This window comes from Taudactylus pleione, unplaced genomic scaffold (assembly GCF_031769625.1).
Source record: "Taudactylus pleione unplaced genomic scaffold, aTauple2 ptg001353l, whole genome shotgun sequence".
Taxonomy (NCBI): Eukaryota; Metazoa; Chordata; class Amphibia; order Anura; family Myobatrachidae; genus Taudactylus; species Taudactylus pleione.
Window position 1 is genome coordinate 600107 of NW_028285753.1, and position 20846 is coordinate 620952.

Genomic DNA, 20846 nt, shown 5'->3' on the forward strand with positions numbered 1-20846 from the left:
TCAGCACAGGTGTCTGCAGTCATACATTATATACACAGTGCTCTGCTCCTGTTCTCCCCACCTAATGTATGATGGCAGACACCTGTGGTGTAACACCTGTCTCATCTATTACCTAGCTCAGCACAGGTGTCTGCAGTCATACATTATATACACAGTGCTCTGCTCCTGTACTCCCCACCTAATGTATGACTGCAGCCACCTGTGGTGTAACACCTGTCTCATCTATTACCTAGCTCAGCACAGGTGTCTGCAGTCATACATTATATACACAGTGCTCTGCTCCTGTACTCCCCACCTAATATATGACTGCAGCCACCTGTGGTGTAACACCTGTCTCATCTATTACCTAGCTCAGCACAGGTGTCTGCAGTCATACATTATATACACAGTGCTCTGCTCCTGTACTCCCCACCTAATGTATGACTGCAGCCACCTGTGGTGTAACACCTGTCTCATCTGTTACCTAGCTCAGCACAGGTGTCTGCAGTCATACATTATATACACAGTGCTCTGCTCCTGTACTCCCCACCTAATGTATGACTGCAGCCACCTGTGGTGTAACACCTGTCTCATCTATTACCTAGCTCATCACAGGTGTCTGCAGTCATACATTATATACACAGTGCTCTGCTCCTGTACTCCCCACCTAATGTATGACTGCAGACACCTGTGGTGTAACACCTGTCTCATCTATTACCTAGCTCAGCACAGGTGTCTGCAGTCATACATTATATACACAGTGCTCTGCTCCTGTACTCCCCACCTAATGTATGACTGCAGACACCTGTGGTGTAACACCTGTCTCATCTATTACCTAGCTCAGCACAGGTGTCTGCAGTCATACATTATATACACAGTGCTGCTCCTGTACTCCCCACCTAATGTATGACTGCAGCCACCTGTGGTGTAACACCTGTCTCATCTATTACCTAGCTCAGCACAGGTGTCTGCAATCATTAATGAGGTGGGGAGCCCAGGAGCAGATCACTGTGTACCTGATGGGAGGGGTATGCTGTTATATTAGGGTAGTGTATAGATCCCCCTCAGTACTGTAGATGGTAGTGGCTAGATGCCCTTCGCGGAGGAGCCTGACGTCATCAGCTACTTCCCTAACATCTACGTGGACACAGAGGGGAAAGATGTCATGATCCTGTGGCGAGTGGAGAAGAGGCTTCTCTAGGTGGGCTGTATGGGCAGGAAACCGCACTTCCGCCCTCACCTCACGCTACTTCCGCCCTAACTAACCTCCACTTCCCTGTACTTAGGATGAAGTGGAAATAACTAGATCTACCCGGAAGTGACGTAAATGAGGGCGGAAGTCCGGTTCTATGTCCTTAGCGTCGATCAGTAGAGGAAACTGTGATTTGAGTCGCGATATGATGACGTCTGCATAGTGCGACTTCCGGGCTTGATACAGCTCCGGCGTTCCGCGTGGTGACAGCGCTGTCATTATTCTCCTCGTGGGATCTGGCAGAGGTGAGGCCGCCGTGTGACTCCTGCTCCGTATCTTCGGCCCGGGCCTAGCGCCTGTAGCTGCGCCACCATGGCTGCGTCACTCTGCCCGTGTCTGTGATGGATGCTGCGTCACTCTGCCCGTGTCTGTGATGGTGGCTGCGTCACTCTGCCCGTATCTGTAATGGTGGCTGCGTCACTGCCCGTATCTGTAATGAATGCTGCGTCACTCTGCCCGTATCTGTGATGGTGGCTGCGTCACTGCCCGTATCTGTAATGGTGGCTGCGTCACTGCCCGTATCTGTGATGGACGCTGCGTCACTCTGCCCGTATCTGTGATGGACGCTGCGTCACTCTGCCCGTATCTGTGATGGACGCTGCGTCACTCTGCCCGTATCTGTGATGGACGCTGCGTCACTCTGCCGTATCTGTGATGGACGCTGCGTCACTCTGCCCGTATCTGTAATGAATGCTGCGTCACTGCCCGTGTCTGTAATGGTGGCTGCGTCACTCTGCCCCTATCTGTAATGAATGCTGCGTCACTGCCCGTATCTGTAATGGTGGCTGCGTCACTCTGCCCCTATCTGTAATGAATGCTGCGACACTGCCCGTATCTGTGATGGACGCTGCGTCATTCTGCCCGTATCTGTAATGAATGCTGCGTCACTGCCCGTATCTGTAATGAATGCTGCGTCACTCTGCCCGTATCTGTAATGGTGGCTGCGTCACTCTGCCCCTATCTGTAATGAATGCTGCGACACTGCCCGTATCTGTGATGGACGCTGCGTCATTCTGCCCGTATCTGTAATGAATGCTGCGTCACTGCCCGTATCTGTAATGAATGCTGCGTCACTCTGCCCGTATCTGTAATGGTGGCTGCGTCACTGCCCGTATCTGTAATGAATGCTGCGTCACTGCCCGTATCTGTAATGAATGCTGCGTCACTCTGCCCGTGTCTGTAATGAATGCTGCGTCACTGCCCGTATCTGTAATGAATGCTGCATCACTGCCCGTATCTGTAATGAATGCTGCGTCACTGCCCGTATCTGTAATGAATGCTGCGTCACTGCCCGTATCTGTGATGGACGCTGCGTCACTCTGCCCGTGTCTGTAATGAATGCTGCGTCACTGCCCGTATCTGTAATGAATGCTGCGTCACTGCCCGTATCTGTGATGGACGCTGCGTCACTCTGCCCGTGTCTGTAATGAATGCTGCATCACTGCCCGTATCTGTGATGGACGCTGCGTCACTCTGCCCGTATCTGTGATGGACGCTGCGTCACTCTGCCCGTATCTGTGATGGACGCTGCGTCACTCTGCCCGTATCTGTGATGGACGCTGCGTCACTCTGCCCGTATCTGTAATGAATGCTGCGTCACTGCCCGTATCTGTAATGAATGCTGCGTCACTGCCCGTATCTGTGATGGACGCTGCGTCACTCTGCCCGTGTCTGTAATGAATGCTGCATCACTGCCCGTATCTGTGATGGACGCTGCGTCACTCTGCCCGTATCTGTGATGGACGCTGCGTCACTCTGCCCGTGTCTGTAATGAATGCTGCATCACTGCCCGTATCTGTGATGGACGCTGCGTCACTCTGCCCGTATCTGTGATGGACGCTGCGTCACTCTGCCCGTATCTGTGATGGACGCTGCGTCACTCTGCCCGTATCTGTGATGGACGCTGCGTCACTCTGCCCGTATCTGTAATGAATGCTGCGTCACTGCCCGTATCTGTAATGAATGCTGCGTCACTGCCCGTATCTGTGATGGACGCTGCGTCACTCTGCCCGTGTCTGTAATGAATGCTGCATCACTGCCCGTATCTGTGATGGACGCTGCGTCACTCTGCCCGTATCTGTGATGGACGCTGCGTCACTCTGCCCGTATCTGTGATGGACGCTGCGTCACTCTGCCCGTATCTGTGATGGACGCTGCGTCACTCTGCCCGTATCTGTGATGGACGCTGCGTCACTCTGCCCGTATCTGTGATGGACGCTGCGTCACTCTGCCCGTATCTGTGATGGACGCTGCGTCACTCTGCCCGTATCTGTGATGGACGCTGCGTCACTCTGCCGTATCTGTAATGGTGGCTGCGTCACTCTGCCCGTATCTGTGATGGACGCTGCGTCACTCTGCCCCTATCTGTAATGAATGCTGCGTCACTGCCCGTATCTGTGATGAATGCTGCGTCAATCTGCCCGTATCTGTGATGGACTCTGCGTCACTCTGCCCGTATCTGTGATGAATGCTGCGTCACTCTGCCCGTATCTGTAATGGTGGCTGCGTCACTCTGCCCGTATCTGTGATGGACGCTGCGTCATTCTGCCCGTATCTGTAATGAATGCTGCGTCACTGCCCGTATCTGTAATGAATGCTGCGTCACTGCCCGTGTCTGTAATGGTGGCTGCGTCACTCTGCCCGTATCTGTGATGAATGCTGCGTCAATCTGCCCGTATCTGTGATGAATGCTGCGTCAATCTGCCCGTATCTGTGATGGACTCTGCGTCACTCTGCCCGTATCTGTGATGAATGCTGCGTCACTCTGCCCGTATCTGTAATGGTGGCTGCGTCACTCTGCCCGTATCTGTGATGGACGCTGCGTCATTCTGCCCGTATCTGTAATGAATGCTGCGTCACTGCCCGTATCTGTAATGAATGCTGCGTCACTCTGCCCGTATCTGTGATGGTGGCTGCGTCACTGCCCGTATCTGTAATGAATGCTGCGTCACTCTGCCCGTATCTGTGATGAATGCTGCGTCACTCTGCCCGTATCTGTGATGGACGCTGCGTCACTCTGCCCGTATCTGTGATGGACGCTGCGTCACTCTGCCCGTATCTGTGATGGACGCTGCGTCACTCTGCCCGTATCTGTGATGGACGCTGCGTCACTCTGCCCGTATCTGTGATGGACGCTGCGTCACTCTGCCCGTATCTGTGATGGACGCTGCGTCACTCTGCCGTATCTGTAATGGTGGCTGCGTCACTCTGCCCGTATCTGTGATGGACGCTGCGTCACTCTGCCCGTATCTGTAATGAATGCTGCGTCACTGCCCGTGTCTGTAATGGTGGCTGCGTCACTCTGCCCCTATCTGTAATGAATGCTGCGTCACTGCCCGTATCTGTAATGAATGCTGCGTCACTCTGCCCGTATCTGTAATGGTGGCTGCGTCACTCTGCCCGTATCTGTGATGGACGCTGCGTCATTCTGCCCGTATCTGTAATGAATGCTGCGTCACTGCCCGTATCTGTAATGAATGCTGCGTCACTCTGCCCGTATCTGTAATGGTGGCTGCGTCACTGCCCGTATCTGTAATGAATGCTGCGTCACTCTGCCCGTATCTGTAATGAATGCTGCGTCACTGCCCGTATCTGTAATGAATGCTGCGTCACTGCCCGTATCTGTGATGGACGCTGCGTCACTCTGCCCGTGTCTGTAATGAATGCTGCATCACTGCCCGTATCTGTGATGGACGCTGCGTCACTCTGCCCGTATCTGTGATGGACGCTGCGTCACTCTGCCCGTATCTGTGATGGACGCTGCGTCACTCTGCCCGTATCTGTGATGGACGCTGCGTCACTCTGCCCGTATCTGTGATGGACGCTGCGTCACTCTGCCCGTATCTGTGATGGACGCTGCGTCACTCTGCCCGTATCTGTGATGGACGCTGCGTCACTCTGCCGTATCTGTAATGGTGGCTGCGTCACTCTGCCCGTATCTGTGATGGACGCTGCGTCACTCTGCCCGTATCTGTAATGAATGCTGCGTCACTGCCCGTGTCTGTAATGGTGGCTGCGTCACTCTGCCCCTATCTGTAATGAATGCTGCGTCACTGCCCGTATCTGTAATGAATGCTGCGTCACTCTGCCCGTATCTGTAATGGTGGCTGCGTCACTCTGCCCGTATCTGTGATGGACGCTGCGTCATTCTGCCCGTATCTGTAATGAATGCTGCGTCACTGCCCGTATCTGTAATGAATGCTGCGTCACTCTGCCCGTATCTGTAATGGTGGCTGCGTCACTGCCCGTATCTGTAATGAATGCTGCGTCACTCTGCCCGTATCTGTAATGAATGCTGCGTCACTGCCCGTATCTGTAATGAATGCTGCGTCACTGCCCGTATCTGTGATGGACGCTGCGTCACTCTGCCCGTGTCTGTAATGAATGCTGCATCACTGCCCGTATCTGTGATGGACGCTGCGTCACTCTGCCCGTATCTGTGATGGACGCTGCGTCACTCTGCCCGTATCTGTGATGGACGCTGCGTCACTCTGCCCGTATCTGTGATGGACGCTGCGTCACTCTGCCCGTATCTGTGATGGACGCTGCGTCACTCTGCCCGTATCTGTGATGGACGCTGCGTCACTCTGCCCGTATCTGTGATGGACGCTGCGTCACTCTGCCGTATCTGTAATGGTGGCTGCGTCACTCTGCCCGTATCTGTGATGGACGCTGCGTCACTCTGCCCGTATCTGTAATGAATGCTGCGTCACTGCCCGTGTCTGTAATGGTGGCTGCGTCACTCTGCCCCTATCTGTAATGAATGCTGCGTCACTGCCCGTATCTGTAATGAATGCTGCGTCACTCTGCCCGTATCTGTAATGGTGGCTGCGTCACTCTGCCCGTATCTGTGATGGACGCTGCGTCATTCTGCCCGTATCTGTAATGAATGCTCCGTCACTGCCCGTATCTGTAATGAATGCTGCGTCACTCTGCCCGTATCTGTAATGGTGGCTGCGTCACTGCCCGTATCTGTAATGAATGCTGCGTCACTCTGCCCGTATCTGTAATGAATGCTGCGTCACTGCCCGTATCTGTAATGAATGCTGCGTCACTGCCCGTATCTGTGATGGACGCTGCGTCACTCTGCCCGTGTCTGTAATGAATGCTGCATCACTGCCCGTATCTGTGATGGACGCTGCGTCACTCTGCCCGTATCTGTGATGGACGCTGCGTCACTCTGCCCGTATCTGTGATGGATGCTGCGTCACTCTGCCCGTATCTGTGATGAATGCTGCGTCACTCTGCCCGTATCTGTAATGGTGGCTGCGTCACTCTGCCCGTATCTGTGATGGACGCTGCGTCACTCTGCCCGTATCTGTGATGGACGCTGCGTCACTCTGCCCGTATCTGTAATGAATGCTGCGTCACTGCCTGTGGCTGCGTCACTCTGCCCGTATCTGTAATGAATGCTGCGTCACTGCCCGTATCTGTAATGAATGCTGCGTCACTCTGCCCGTATCTGTAATGGTGGCTGCGTCACTCTGCCCGTATCTGTGATGGACGCTGCGTCACTGCCCGTATCTGTAATGAATGCTGCGACACTGCCCGTATCTGTGATGGACGCTGCGTCACTCTGCCCGTGTCTGTAATGAATGCTGCATCACTGCCCGTATCTGTGATGGACGCTGCGTCACTCTGCCCGTATCTGTAATGAATGCTGCGTCACTGCCCGTATCTGTAATGAATGCTGCGTCACTGCCCGTATCTGTAATGAATGCTGCGTCACTGCCCGTATCTGTGATGGACGCTGCGTCACTCTGCCCGTATCTGTGATGGACATTGCATTATTTTGCCCGTAGCTGAGATGGAGGTTACGTCACTCTGCCCAGTAGCTGTGATGGATGTTGCGTCACCTACCCTCCAACATGACCCCTTCCATTAGGTACAAAACACTCTGCTCCTGATCTTCCCACCTAATGTATGATTGCAGTCACCTGTGGAGTACCTAGGCAACTGATGAGACAGGTGATTCACCATAGGTGACTGCAATCATCAATTAAGAGGGAAGTCCAGGAGCAGAGCATTGTGTACCTAATGGAACGGGTCATGTTGGAGGGTCTGGCGTCATGGTGCCCGTAGCTATGATGAACGTTGCGTCACTCTGCCCAGTAGCTGGGACGGCGGTTGGGTCATGGTGCCCGTAGCTGGGACGGCGGTTGGGTCATGGTGCCCGTAGCTGGGACGGCGGTTGGGTCATGGTGCCCGTAGCTGGGACGGCGGTTGGGTCATGGTGCCCGTCGCTGGAATGGCGGTTGGGTCGCGGTGCCCGTAGCTGGGATGGCGGTTGCGTCGTGGTGCCTGTAGCTGGGATGGCGGCTACATCGGTACTATGAACGCACATGGGCCCGTCACGTAGCAGTTACTGCATGTCTGACCAGCTGCAGAAGTGTCGGCGCTCGTAGTGAGTACTCAGGCTGTGTGTAATCGCAGTGGCTAATTTATGCATGCCCATGAACTGCGTTCATACGGACAGACACACCGGCGATTTACCAACCACTCCCCCGTCACCACCACCAAAACGCTGACAGCCTGTCACTCACTGTGCGATGGATTCCTCAGAGCGTCTGTAATCGCAGCGCATGAAGCCTGCTGATCCGGGCCCTATGTACGGACATACTGAGCGCATGAAGTGCGTTATCACTAATGTAGTCATCGCCTTATATTAGCGGCTGCTGCGCTTGCTTGGTACATGGGATGTGTGAGAGAACATTTGTCAGCACTGTCTGTGTAGCTGTGACATAAAAGCAGCACAATATAGACAATATACTATGCTATAATTGTCATCCTGTGCAGTGTCCGTCATGGCTCAGCAGGTGCCAGACTCTGTGAATTTCCCTGCGGAGGAAGAGAAGATATTACAGCTCTGGAAATCGCTGGACTGTTTTCAGGAGTGTCTGAAGCAATCCAGGAATAGACCCAGGTGAGACGCTTCTCCTCATGAGTTCTCTTATATAAAAGACCTGAAATGTGTTATTCTGGGTATTTCACACCAGGCGGACGTCGGCTTCTTATTCATTTTCCAGCTTCTTATTCCGAATATTTTATATTAAAACATTTTTATGAAATAGAATCACTAAGCTTACAATGAATAAACAAAATATATCTATTACACACATTTCAATTGTACTTTGCTTGGCCCACAAAGATTTTGGGCATGAAATAGGGTGGTAATTTGGGCACAGGGACCAGGTTTCTATATTTGGATAAGTAGCTGTAGTTGTGCAAGGGTTAACTAACCTTGGGCAACGAATGTGACATTTTGAATCCACACGGGGGGGGGGTCACTTACATATGACCCACTTGGCCTTGCCCAACAAGTTTTTGGACATGAAATAGGGTGGTAAAGTGGGCATAGGCGCCAGTTAATACATTTGAATAAAATCTGGTCCCTGTGCCCACTTTACCACTCAGTATCATGCCCAAAAGCTTTGTGGGCCTAGCAAAATAGAATTGAAATGTGTGTAATAGATATTATATTGTGTTTAGTCAACGTAAGCTTATTGATTCTATATGATATATTTTTTTAATATAACGTGTTCTGAATAAGAAGCTGGAAAGTGAATAAGAGGCCGACTTCAGCCTGGTGTATTTCCCAGCAGACTTTGGTTGGATGCAGTTATTTCATGTTCTTCATACAGACTGTATGTAGCCGTCGCTGTTCATTGGAAATATCCTTTAATAAGCGTTCCCACCCTTTGCAGAGCGTTGCTATGCTTTGCCTTATCATTTACTATTTGAAAGACTTAATTGTCCAAAGCAATCTTTAAAGTTTACTTAAAGTTCTGCAACTTTGTGCGGACACTACCGGAATAAAAGATCACAAATGTATAATTCATGTAAGAACTGTGACGTATCATATATTCTTAAGTGGCCCATACACCTACGCGATCAGCCTCCGATCGGATTCACATCAGATTACCTGCAGGCCCGTCGACACCATTTCTTTTTTTTCTTAGCACAAGATCAGTCGTATGATCGATCCTGCGCCTCACGCACTCATTAAGGGAATATGGACAATGACTTGAATTACCACAAGATGGATCGCATGTAAAAAACAAATGCCACATTCTGAACACGATACGATGGAACATATGTGCTGCACATATGATCATAAGATACGATTGAAGGACCCACGGGAGCGCGCATCGGATGAAAACATGGACGATTTCAACAAGACTGAATGTACCTCGTGTGATCGTCTAGAAATCGCGTAGGTGTATGGGGGCCTATAGAGCAGGTATAATGTGTAATCATGTAATGATTATACAGTTATAAGTAGCACGACGGGTGGGTCAGAGGGCCTTGCTCATGAGAGCTTATGTCCTAGAGGGAGACTAGAGGAGTCGGTGGGACTGGGGCAGAAAAGAAAGATCTGTAATTGGTTCTTCTGCGCATATTAGTGATGTCTGTTCAAGGCCGCTGGTGCTGATATGGCGTCTTTGTCTCTGGGGGTTAGCCGTAAAGTGTCAGGCCCACAACAAAGTCATCATTTAACTACACATTAGAAGTCAATGCTTCTAAAATCACTGGAATCTATAAATCTGACACATAACTACTGCCTAGCATGGGTTATTCCTATCACTGACACGTGTCACTACTGCCTAGGATGGGTTATTCCTATCACTGACACGTGTCACTACTGCCTAGGATGGGTTATTCCTATCACTGACACATATCACTACTGCCTAGGATGGGTTATTCCTATCACTGACACATGTCACTACTGCCTAGGATGGGTTATTCCTATCACTGACACATGTCACTACTGCCTAGGATGGGTTATTCCTATCTCTCACTGACACATGTCACTACTGCCTAGGATATGTTATTCCTATCACTGACACGTGTCACTACTGCCTAGCATGGGTTATTCCCATCACTGACACATATCACTACTGCCTAGGATATGTTATTCCTATCACTGACACGTGTCACTACTGCCTAGCATGGGTTATTCCCATCACTGACACGTGTCACTACGGCCTAGGATATGTTATTCCTATCACTGACACATGTCACTACTGCCTAGGATGGGTTATTCCTATCACTGACACGTGTCACTACTGCCTAGGATATGTTATTCTTATCACTGACACATGTCACTACTGCCTAGGATGGGTTATTCCTATCACTGACACATGTCACTACTGCCTAGGATGGGTTATTCCTATCTCTCACTGACACATGTCACTACTGCCTAGGATATGTTATTCCCATCACTGACACATATCACTACTGCCTAGGATGGGTTATTCCTATCTCTCACTGGCACATGTCACTACTGCCTAGCATGGGTTATTCCTTTCACTGACGTGTCACTACTGCCTAGGATGGGTTATTCCTATCTCTCACTGACACATGTCACTACTGCCTAGGATGGGTTATTCCTATCTCTCACTGACACATGTCACTACTGCCTAGGATGGGTTATTCCTATCTCTCACTGACACATGTCACTACTGCCTAGGATGGGTTATTCCTATCACTGACACATATCACTACTGCCTAGGATGGGTTATTCCTGTCACTCACTGACACGTGTCACTACTGCCTAGGATATGTTATTCCTATCTCTCACTGACACATATCACTACTGCCTAGGATGTGTTATTCCTATCACTGACACCTGTCACTACTGCCTAGGATGGGTTATTCCTATCTCTCACTGACACATGTCACTACTGCCTAGCATGGGTTATTCCCATCACTGACACGTGTCACTACTGCCTAGGATGGGTTATTCCTATCACTGACACATGTCACTACTGCCTAGGATATGTTATTCCTATCACTGACACATGTCACTACTGCCTAGGATGGGTTATTCCTATCACTGACACATGTCACTACTGCCTAGGATGGGTTATTCCGATCACTGACACATGTCACTACTGCCTAGGATGGGTTATTCCGATCACTGACACATGTCACTACTGCCTAGGATGGGTTATTCCTATCACTGACACATGTCACTACTGCCTAGGATGGGTTATTCCTATCACTGACACATGTCACTACTGCCTAGGATGGGTTATTCCTATCACTGACACATGTCACTACTGCCTAGGATGGGTTATTCCTATCACTGACACATGTCACTACTGCCTAGGATGGGTTATTCCTATCTCTCACTGACACATGTCACTACTGCCTAGGATGGGTTATTCCTATCACTGACACATATCACTACTGCCTAGGATGGGTTATTCCTGTCACTCACTGACACGTGTCACTACTGCCTAGGATATGTTATTCCTATCTCTCACTGACACATATCACTACTGCCTAGGATGTGTTATTCCTATCACTGACACCTGTCACTACTGCCTAGGATGGGTTATTCCTATCTCTCACTGACACATGTCACTACTGCCTAGCATGGGTTATTCCCATCACTGACACGTGTCACTACTGCCTAGGATGTGTTATTCCTATCACTGACACATGTCACTACTGCCTAGGATATGTTATTCCTATCACTGACACATGTCACTACTGCCTAGGATGGGTTATTCCTATCACTGACACATGTCACTACTGCCTAGGATGGGTTATTCCGATCACTGACACATGTCACTACTGCCTAGGATATGTTATTCCGATCACTGACACATGTCACTACTGCCTAGGATGGGTTATTCCGATCACTGACACATGTCACTACTGCCTAGGATGGGTTATTCCTATCACTGACACATGTCACTACTGCCTAGGATGGGTTATTCCTATCACTGACACATGTCACTACTGCCTAGGATGGGTTATTCCTATCACTGACACATGTCACTACTGCCTAGGATGGGTTATTCCGATCACTGACACATGTCACTACTGCCTAGGATGGGTTATTCCGATCACTGACACATGTCACTACTGCCTAGGATGGGTTATTCCGATCACTGACACATGTCACTACTGCCTAGGATGGGTTATTCCGATCACTGACACATGTCACTACTGCCTAGGATGGGTTATTCCGATCACTGACACATGTCACTACTGCCTAGGATGGGTTATTCCGATCACTGACACATGTCACTACTGCCTAGGATGGGTTATTCCGATCACTGACACATGTCACTACTGCCTAGGATGGGTTATTCCGATCACTGACACATGTCACTACTGCCTAGGATGGGTTATTCCGATCACTGACACATGTCACTACTGCCTAGGATGGGTTATTCCGATCACTGACACATGTCACTACTGCCTAGGATGGGTTATTCCGATCACTGACACATGTCACTACTGCCTAGGATGGGTTATTCCGATCACTGACACATGTCACTACTGCCTAGGATGGGTTATTCCGATCACTGACACGTGTCACTACTGCCTAGGATGGGTTTTCAATAACAAATTCTTAGTAAAACTTTCACATAAACTTACTTTTGAGGTAACTCATATCCAACTCCTCCAAACAGTCTGCAGGCACTAATGAAAATTGCTAATTAAATAATTATAATTTATTAACCGTTTCTTATATGGCGCAGCATATTCCGTTGCGCTTTACATTTGGAAACATAAATAAAACAAAACTTGGTAATAGCACTCCTATATAGGTAGGAAGGCCCTGCCCGCAAGCTTACAATCTATAGGGAAATAGGCATTGATACACAAGGATAGGTGCTATATATGATACACAAGGATAGGTGCTATATATGATACACAAGGATAGGTGCTATATATGATACACAAGGATAGGTGCTATATATGATACACAAGGATAGGTGCTATATATGATACACAAGGATAGGTGCTATATATGGTACACAAGGATAGGTGCTATATATATTGCATTTTGGTCCAGCCAGAATGCAGAGTTTCTTGGTTGGCTGCATGATCCAGTCACACAGGAATGTCGCCCAAATATCAGAAGTATGTGAGAGAAAGACAATGTGTGAGGTTGTGTGTGGACTGTGAGAGGGGATGGAATAAGACATGGAAGCTCTGAAGGTTATGTGGGTGGTTCTGGAATCTGATAAGCTTGTCTGAAGAGGTGAGTTTTCAGGGAACGCTTGGAGACTAGAGAAAATAATACTGAAATATGTAATAAAGCTGCAAGATACAAAAAAAGTTGTCTGTTACCAAACACACAGAAAATAATTCACTAATCTGTGCTGTAATAAATAAACCTCCGTGTTATGGGTTAGGATTTGGAAGGAAACAACACCAGCCACAATAACAAAGGGAGATTTATGTTCTTGCCTTGTTAAATCCTTTCTTCGAATTCCATAGGTGACAGGGACAACGCTGTGGTATAGGGATGTACAGGAGGACTGGGCACCAAACAATTAATCTTTAAGAGAACTCAGAGCAGCCCAGTCTCCTCCCCTATACCCCAGCCCCAGGCAGGCCAGCCTCCTTCTTCCCTATACCCTGCCCCCAGCCGCCTCCAATACCCTGCTCGAAGCAGGACAGCCTCCTTCTCCCCTATACCCTGCCCCAAGCCTCCTGCTGTGGGCGGGGTATAGGGGAGAAGGAGGCTGGCCTGCTGTGGGCGGGGTATAGGAAAAGGAGGCTGGGAGCAGGGTATAGGGCAGGAGGCTGGACTGCCTGGAGCTGGGGTGAGGTATAGGGGAGAAGGAGGCTGGCCTGCTGGGGGTGGGGTATAGGAGAAGGCCAGCCTCCTTCTCCCCTATACCTCACCCCCAGCTCTAGGCAGGCCAGCCTAATGCATTATACCACGCCCCCAGCCTCCTTTTCCTTTACCCCGCCCCCAGCAGGCCAGCCTCATCTCCTATACCCCAGCCCTAGGCAGGCCAGTTTAGTTGGCAAGCCCAAGACAGGAGCGAGAAAAGGAGAAGGAAGACTGGCACATACATACAGGTCCAACCACACCACAGAGATTGACAGGGGAACCAGAAACAGAAAAAAACTCCAATCAGGAGCCGCCTTACCATGTGCTGCGGCTGGGCTCCTCTGTGCTTGTAGAGGACCCGGCTGAGGTCACTGACATGGTCGATACCGGTGCTGGGGGTTGATGGAGCGGCAGCGCTGATTATTCTATAGGACGCTCTGAGCTGAGTATTCTATAGGACGCTCTGAGCTGTCCATTCAAAGTAAAAAGAAGAGAAACTAAAGATTAGAGGCTGCAGTAGTAACCCTGCTTCAGTGTGCCCGGCTCCTGCCGACACCAAACTTGAACTGGGTGGGGTATAGGGGAGAAGGAGGCTGGGCTGCCTGGGGCTGGGGGTGGAGTATAGGGAAGGAGGCTGGCCTGGCTGGGGTATAGGGGAGAAGGAGGCTGGCCTGGGGCTGGAGGCAGAGTTTAGGGAAGGAGGCTGGCCTGGCTGGGGTATAGGGGAGAAGGAGGCTGGCCTGGCTGGGGGCGGAGTATAGGGAAGGAGGCTGGGTTGCTGGGGGTGGGATATAGGGGAGAAGGAGACTGGGCTGCCTGGGGCTGGGGGCGGAGTATAGGGAAGGAGGCTGGCCTGACTGAGGCTGGGGGCGGAGTATAGGGAAGGAGGCTGGGGGGCGGGGTATAGGGGAGAAGGAGGCTGGGCTGTTCCGAGTTCTTTTAAAGATTAACTGTTTGGTGCCCAGTCCTCCTGTACATCTCTACACCCCAGCGTTGTCCCTGTGTCCCCTATGAACAGGAAGAAGAAAACTTACCCATGAAAATAAATGATCTAAAATCATTTCCAGTGTAAAGTACTAGTATTGTAATTGACTCCTAAGTGCTAAAGAGTATTCATATAGAAATCTCCCATAATCTCAAGGTGCTGGCTGATCAATTAACAAATAGTTGAAATACTTGACACTATTATTAAAGTGCTACATGCTGTCTGTGCAGTGTAAGTAAAGTGCTACATGCTGTCTGTGCAGTGTAAGTAAAGTGCTACATGCTGTCTGTGCAGTGTAAGTAAAGTGCTACATGCTGTCTGTGCAGTGTAAGTAAAGTGCTACATGCTGTCTGTGCAGTGTAAGTAAAGTGCTACATGCTGTCTGTGCAGTGTAAGTAAAGTGCTACATGCTGTCTGTGCAGTGTAAGTAAAGTGCTACATGCTGTCTGTGCAGTGTAAGTAAAGTGCTACATGCTGTCTGTGCAGTGTAAGTAAAGTGCTACATGCTGTCTGTGCAGTGTAAGTAAAGTGCTGCATGCTGTCTGTGCAGTGTAAGTAAAGTGCTGCATGCTGTCTGTGCAGTGTAAGTAAAGTGCTACATGCTGTCTGTGCAGTGTAAGTAAAGTGCTACATGCTGTCTGTGCAGTGTAAGTAAAGTGCTACATGCTGTCTGTGCAGTGTAAGTAAAGTGCTACATGCTGTCTGTGCAGTGTAAGTAAAGTGCTGCATGCTGTCTGTGCAGTGTAAGTAAAGTGCTGCATGCTGTCTGTGCAGTGTAAGTAAAGTGCTGCATGCTGTCTGTGCAGTGTAAGTAAAGTGCTGCATGCTGTCTGTGCAGTGTAAGTAAAGTGCTGCATGCTGTCTGTGCAGTGTAAGTAAAGTGCTGCATGCTGTCTGTGCAGTGTAAGTAAAGTGCTACATGCTGTCTGTGCAGTGTAAGTAAAGTGCTACATGCTGTCTGTGCAGTGTAAGTAAAGTGCTACATGCTGTCTGTGCAGTGTAAGTAAAGTGCTACATGCTGTCTGTGCAGTGTAAGTAAAGTGCTACATGCTGTCTGTGCAGTGTAAGTGAAGTGCTGCATGCTGTCTGTGCAGTGTAAGTAAAGTGCTGCATGCTGTCTGTGCAGTGTAAGTAAAGTGCTGCATGCTGTCTGTGCAGTGTAAGTAAAGTGCTGCATGCTGTCTGTGCAGTGTAAGTAAAGTGCTGCATGCTGTCTGTGCAGTGTAAGTAAAGTGCTGCATGCTGTCTGTGCAGTGTAAGTAAAGTGCTGCATGCTGTCTGTGCAGTGTAAGTAAAGTGCTGCATGCTGTCTGTGCAGTGTAAGTAAAGTGCTACATGCTGTCTGTGCAGTGTAAGTAAAGTGCTATATAAAATGATAGTAATGAAGTTGATGAAGTTACAGAAGTGTTTAGCAGGACAGTTCCTTCCGCACATGTAACCATATAGTGTGGCCACCTTAAGTATTTAAACTACTTCTTCATATTTACTGCCCCAAAGGAGCAAATGATCCTCCGCTTTCTCTGACTGTAAGATAACAATGACATCTAACGTATCAATCAGTCACACGGCGCACTTCTGACGCGTTTACTCTTTAATGGAGACTTTATCAAAGAGCAGCTCGCTGCCTGCATCCAGCTACCAAGCAGCATTAATTATACACATATTTAAATTGCAACACTTTATTATTAATAGAGCTTTTAATATTACATATGTTAATAAACATGTTGTGTGTTGTATATAATTTGCATTCATAAAATATTGTATTTTGACATATTTATAATAAGAATGGAGTATACACACTTCAATGAAGCTCTGCCCTTGAATTACCTTTTTTTGTTTTTATCGAAGATGGAGTAAATGTCTTATATTCAGATGTTTTCATTATCTCTCAGCATTGGGATCCTTCTTCCCATTGATCCGAGGCCCAGTTCTGACGCTCACATGCACATTGTAGGGATTACATGGTCACGGCCTGTGGCTACTCAGCCCCATATGCAGCCATTCATAAAGAGTCCACCCAGCGATCGTGTTGAGTGACTAAATATGTGTGTCCCAGGGACTACCCACATGCCCCTAGGATGCCCATCTGATACCCCCAAAAGCATCAGACCTCCCCACATGCCCCTAGGATGCCCATCTGATACCCCCAACAGCATCAGACCTCCCCACATGCCCCTATGATGTCCATCTGATACCCCCCACAGTGTCAGACCTCCCCACATGCCCCTTAAATGCATGTTTAATGCCTCCATGATCCTACAGGTGAAATGACTTGTCTGTACACACAACCCATAGTGAATAAGGCAGTAGGTAATAATAAGAGGCATATTTATCAAAGAATATGTCTGTATGTCCCAGAAAACAACTTTTTTCGGAGGTGGTATGTAAATATTAACTAATCATTGTAGCTCCGTGTCCTGACATCTCTAGATCTCCTGTACTAATCGGTGTAGCTCCGTGTCCCGACATCTCTAGATCTCCTGTAGTAATCGGTGTAGCTCCGTGTCCCGACATCTCTAGATCTCCTGTAGTAATCGGTGTAGCTCCGTGTCCCGACATCTCTAGATCTCCTGTAGTAATCGGTGTAGCTCCGTGTCCCGACATCTCTAGATCTCCTGTAGTAATCGGTGTAGCTCCGTGTCCCGACATCTCTAGATCTCCTGTAGTAATCGGTGTAGCTCCGTGTCCCGACATCTCTAGATCTCCTGTAGTAATCGGTGTAGCTCCGTGTCCCGACATCTCTAGATCTCCTGTAGTAATCGGTGTAGCTCCGTGTCCCGACATCTCTAGATCTCCTGTAGTAATCGGTGTAGCTCCGTGTCCCGACATCTCTAGATCTCCTGTAGTAATCGGTGTAGCTCCGTGTCCCGACATCTCTAGATCTCCTGTAGTAATCGGTGTAGCTCCGTGTCCCGACATCTCTAGATCTCCTGTAGTAATCGGTGTAGCTCCGTGTCCCGACATCTGAGTGTACTAGATCTCCTGTACTGGAATTCACCCCGCCTCTCGCTTACCTACAGATATACATTCTACGATGGACCACCCTTCGCAACAGGGCTTCCTCATTATGGGCACATTCTGGCTGGCACCATTAAGGACATTGTCACCCGATTTGCTCACCAGAGTGGATTTTATGTTGAGAGAAGGTTTGGATGGGACTGTCACGGATTGCCAGTGGTAGGTTCTCGTCATTACTCTGTGTATTACATTGTGAGCCAATTCAGAGAAGATGGTTTAGCATGTGGAAAAACCTACATGTCATGTATGCAATAGTAGCGCTTATACATACATAGATACATACATACCTATATATAGGGCAGCATGGTGGCACAGATTAGCTGGCTGCCTAACAGTACTGTTCTGGCTTCTATTCCCACCAAGTCCCTTGCTGTGTGGAATTTGTATATTCTCTCCATGCTTGCATGGGTTACCTCCTAGTGATCTGCTTTCCTCCCACAATCCAAAAACATACTCCTGCCAAAAATGATCCCTAGTGTGTGACCATGTGATGGGGAATATAGCATGTAAGCAGCACTTGGGCAGGGAGTGATGTGACCCCTAGTGTGTATGTGTGTGACCATGTGATGGGGAATATAGAGTGTAAGCACTGGGGAATGGAGTGATGTGGCCCCTAGTGTGTATGTGTGTGACCATGTGATGGGGAATATAGAGTGTAAGCATTGGGGCAGGGAGTGATGTGACCCCTAGTGTGTATGTGTGTGACCATGTGATGGGGAATATAGAGTGTAAGCTGCACTGGGGCAGGGAGTGATGTGACCCCTAGTGTGTATGTGTGTGACCATGTGATGGGGAATATAGAGTGTAAGATGCACTGGGGCAGGGAGTGATGTGACCCCTAGTGTGTATGTGTGTGACCATGTGATGGGGAATATAGAGTGTAAGATGCACTGGGGCAGGGAGTGATGTGACCTCTAGTGTGTATGTGTGTGACCATGTGATGGGGAATATAGAGTGTAAGCACTGGGGCAGGGAGTGATGTGACCCCTAGTGTGTGACCATGTGATGGGGAATATAGAGTGTAAGCACTGGGGCAGGGAGTGATGTGACCCCTAGTGTGTATGTGTGTGACCATGTGATGGGGAATATAGAGTGTAAGCACGGGGGCAGGGAGTGATGTGATCACTAGTGTGTATGTGTGTGACCATGTGATGGGGAATATAGAGTGTAAGATGCACTGGGGCAGGGAGTGATGTGACCTCTAGTGTGTATGTGTGTGACCATGTGATGGGGAATATAGAGTGTAAGCACTGGGGCAGGGAGTGATGTGACCCCTAGTGTGTATGTGTGTGACCATGTGATGGGGAATATAGAGTGTAAGCACTGGGGCAGGGAGTGATGTGATCCCTAGTGTGTATATGTGTGTGACCATGTGATGGGGAATATAGAGTGTAAGCACTGGGGCAGGGAGTGATGTGACCCCTAGTGTGTATGTGTGTGTGTGACCATGTGATGGGGAATATAGAGTGTAAGATGCACTGGGGCAGGGAGTGATGTGACCCCTAGTGTGTATGTGTGTGACCATGTGATGGGGAATATAGAGTGTAAGCACTGGGGCAGGGAGTGATGTGACCCCTAGTGTGTATGTGTGTGACCATGTGATGGGGAATATAGAGTGTAAGCACTGGGGCAGGGAGTGATGTGACCCCTAGTGTGTATGTGTGTGTGTGACCATGTGATGGGGAATATAGAGTGTAAGATGCACTGGGGCAGGGAGTGATGTGATCCCTAGTGTGTATGTGTGTGACCATGTGATGGGGAATATAGAGTGTAAGCACTGGGGCAGGGAGCGATGTGACTGACTGTAATACCCTCCGTAAGGCGCTACGGAATGTGAGAGTTATATAAATAACAATATTAATTAAATACCTGACTATATATCCCCAGAGCTCCCCATCTCCCACTCCCCTGTAAGGTAATGGGGTGCACACATGCTGTATCATTCTGCAGGGCTGGCAGGGAAAGTCTGTCCATAATAAGCAATGACTTCTATCCGCTCCCACAGGAATATGAGATAGACAAAACGCTGGGAATAAAAGGTCCTGAGGATGTTGCTGCGATGGGGATAGCGGAGTACAACAAGCAGTGCCGTGGGATTGTGATGAGATACTCTCAGGACTGGGAGGTACAGCTGATGGTGGGGAGGGGGGGGGGCGGGTGACGGGACTCCATGACCTGTGCCCCACACATTACACGTATAATCTCTCTTCTTCTTACCCAGGTCAGTGTCACAAGACTGGGCCGATGGATCGACTTTAAGAATGACTACAAGACTCTTTATCCCTGGTTCATGGAGACCGTGTGGTAGGTTTCTGAGATTTTTTTATCAACCAGTAACTAAATAAACTTGTGTTCTAGAATACCACCCAATTCTCTGGGGTTCCCTGCCGAATACTGAGACACTTTCTACACACATTGTATCTTGTTATACGATGTATATTACCCATTCTGTGCTGGGGATTACTCCGCTTGTAGATTTCTTTCATCTCCATGGTGTAAGCTGCCACCGACTAACTCTTTTTATAATGGCAGCAGAGCATATAAATGTTCTATATCCTGAAGACTAAAGGGGCTCATCCACTAGCAGACTATGAAACGACATTGTAATCATGCAGCCGTTTCACAGTCTGTGCTGATCAGTCGTTCAGTGTCTGCTCCCTCCCTCATCCCCGAACATGGCCAATCTGTCGTTATTGGCAGATTGCAAACAGAAAGTATGGTGGTCGCTCGCATCAGCATAATGATATTGCACAGGTGCTTGTAAAGGGCGAGGTTTACACTGAGCCACAGAAAAATAGGGATATTCCCTCCACACTGCAGCAAGATCAGCAAAAATACTTGAATCCTAAATGATAATAGAAATTCAGAGGTATTAGTTGCATACATTTGCAAATATATGATTAAGCGCCGGGCTGGCTGGCCTGCTCCTCGGACGTGAACCCTTAATGTTAGGGACGCCGATATGGAGGAGCCTTGACGCTGGCCCGGCGCTTAATCATATATTTGCAAACTTATGCAACTAATAC

General features: G+C 49.0%; 1 protein-coding gene across 1 annotated transcript in view; it reads left to right on the top strand.

The window, feature by feature from the left end:
* The first annotated feature begins 1308 nt into the window (after positions 1 to 1308).
* The window catches only part of IARS1 (isoleucyl-tRNA synthetase 1), a 177541-nt gene continuing 158003 nt past the window's right edge, over positions 1309 to 20846 (top strand). Inside the window, exons 1-5 of the mRNA XM_088463393.1 lie at positions 1309 to 1476; positions 8027 to 8153; positions 17823 to 17979; positions 19826 to 19945; positions 20042 to 20124. Coding sequence (XP_088319519.1) covers positions 8035 to 8153; positions 17823 to 17979; positions 19826 to 19945; positions 20042 to 20124 — 479 coding nt within the window. The 5' untranslated portion in view covers positions 1309 to 1476; positions 8027 to 8034. The remainder of the gene's footprint in view (positions 1477 to 8026; positions 8154 to 17822; positions 17980 to 19825; positions 19946 to 20041; positions 20125 to 20846) is intronic.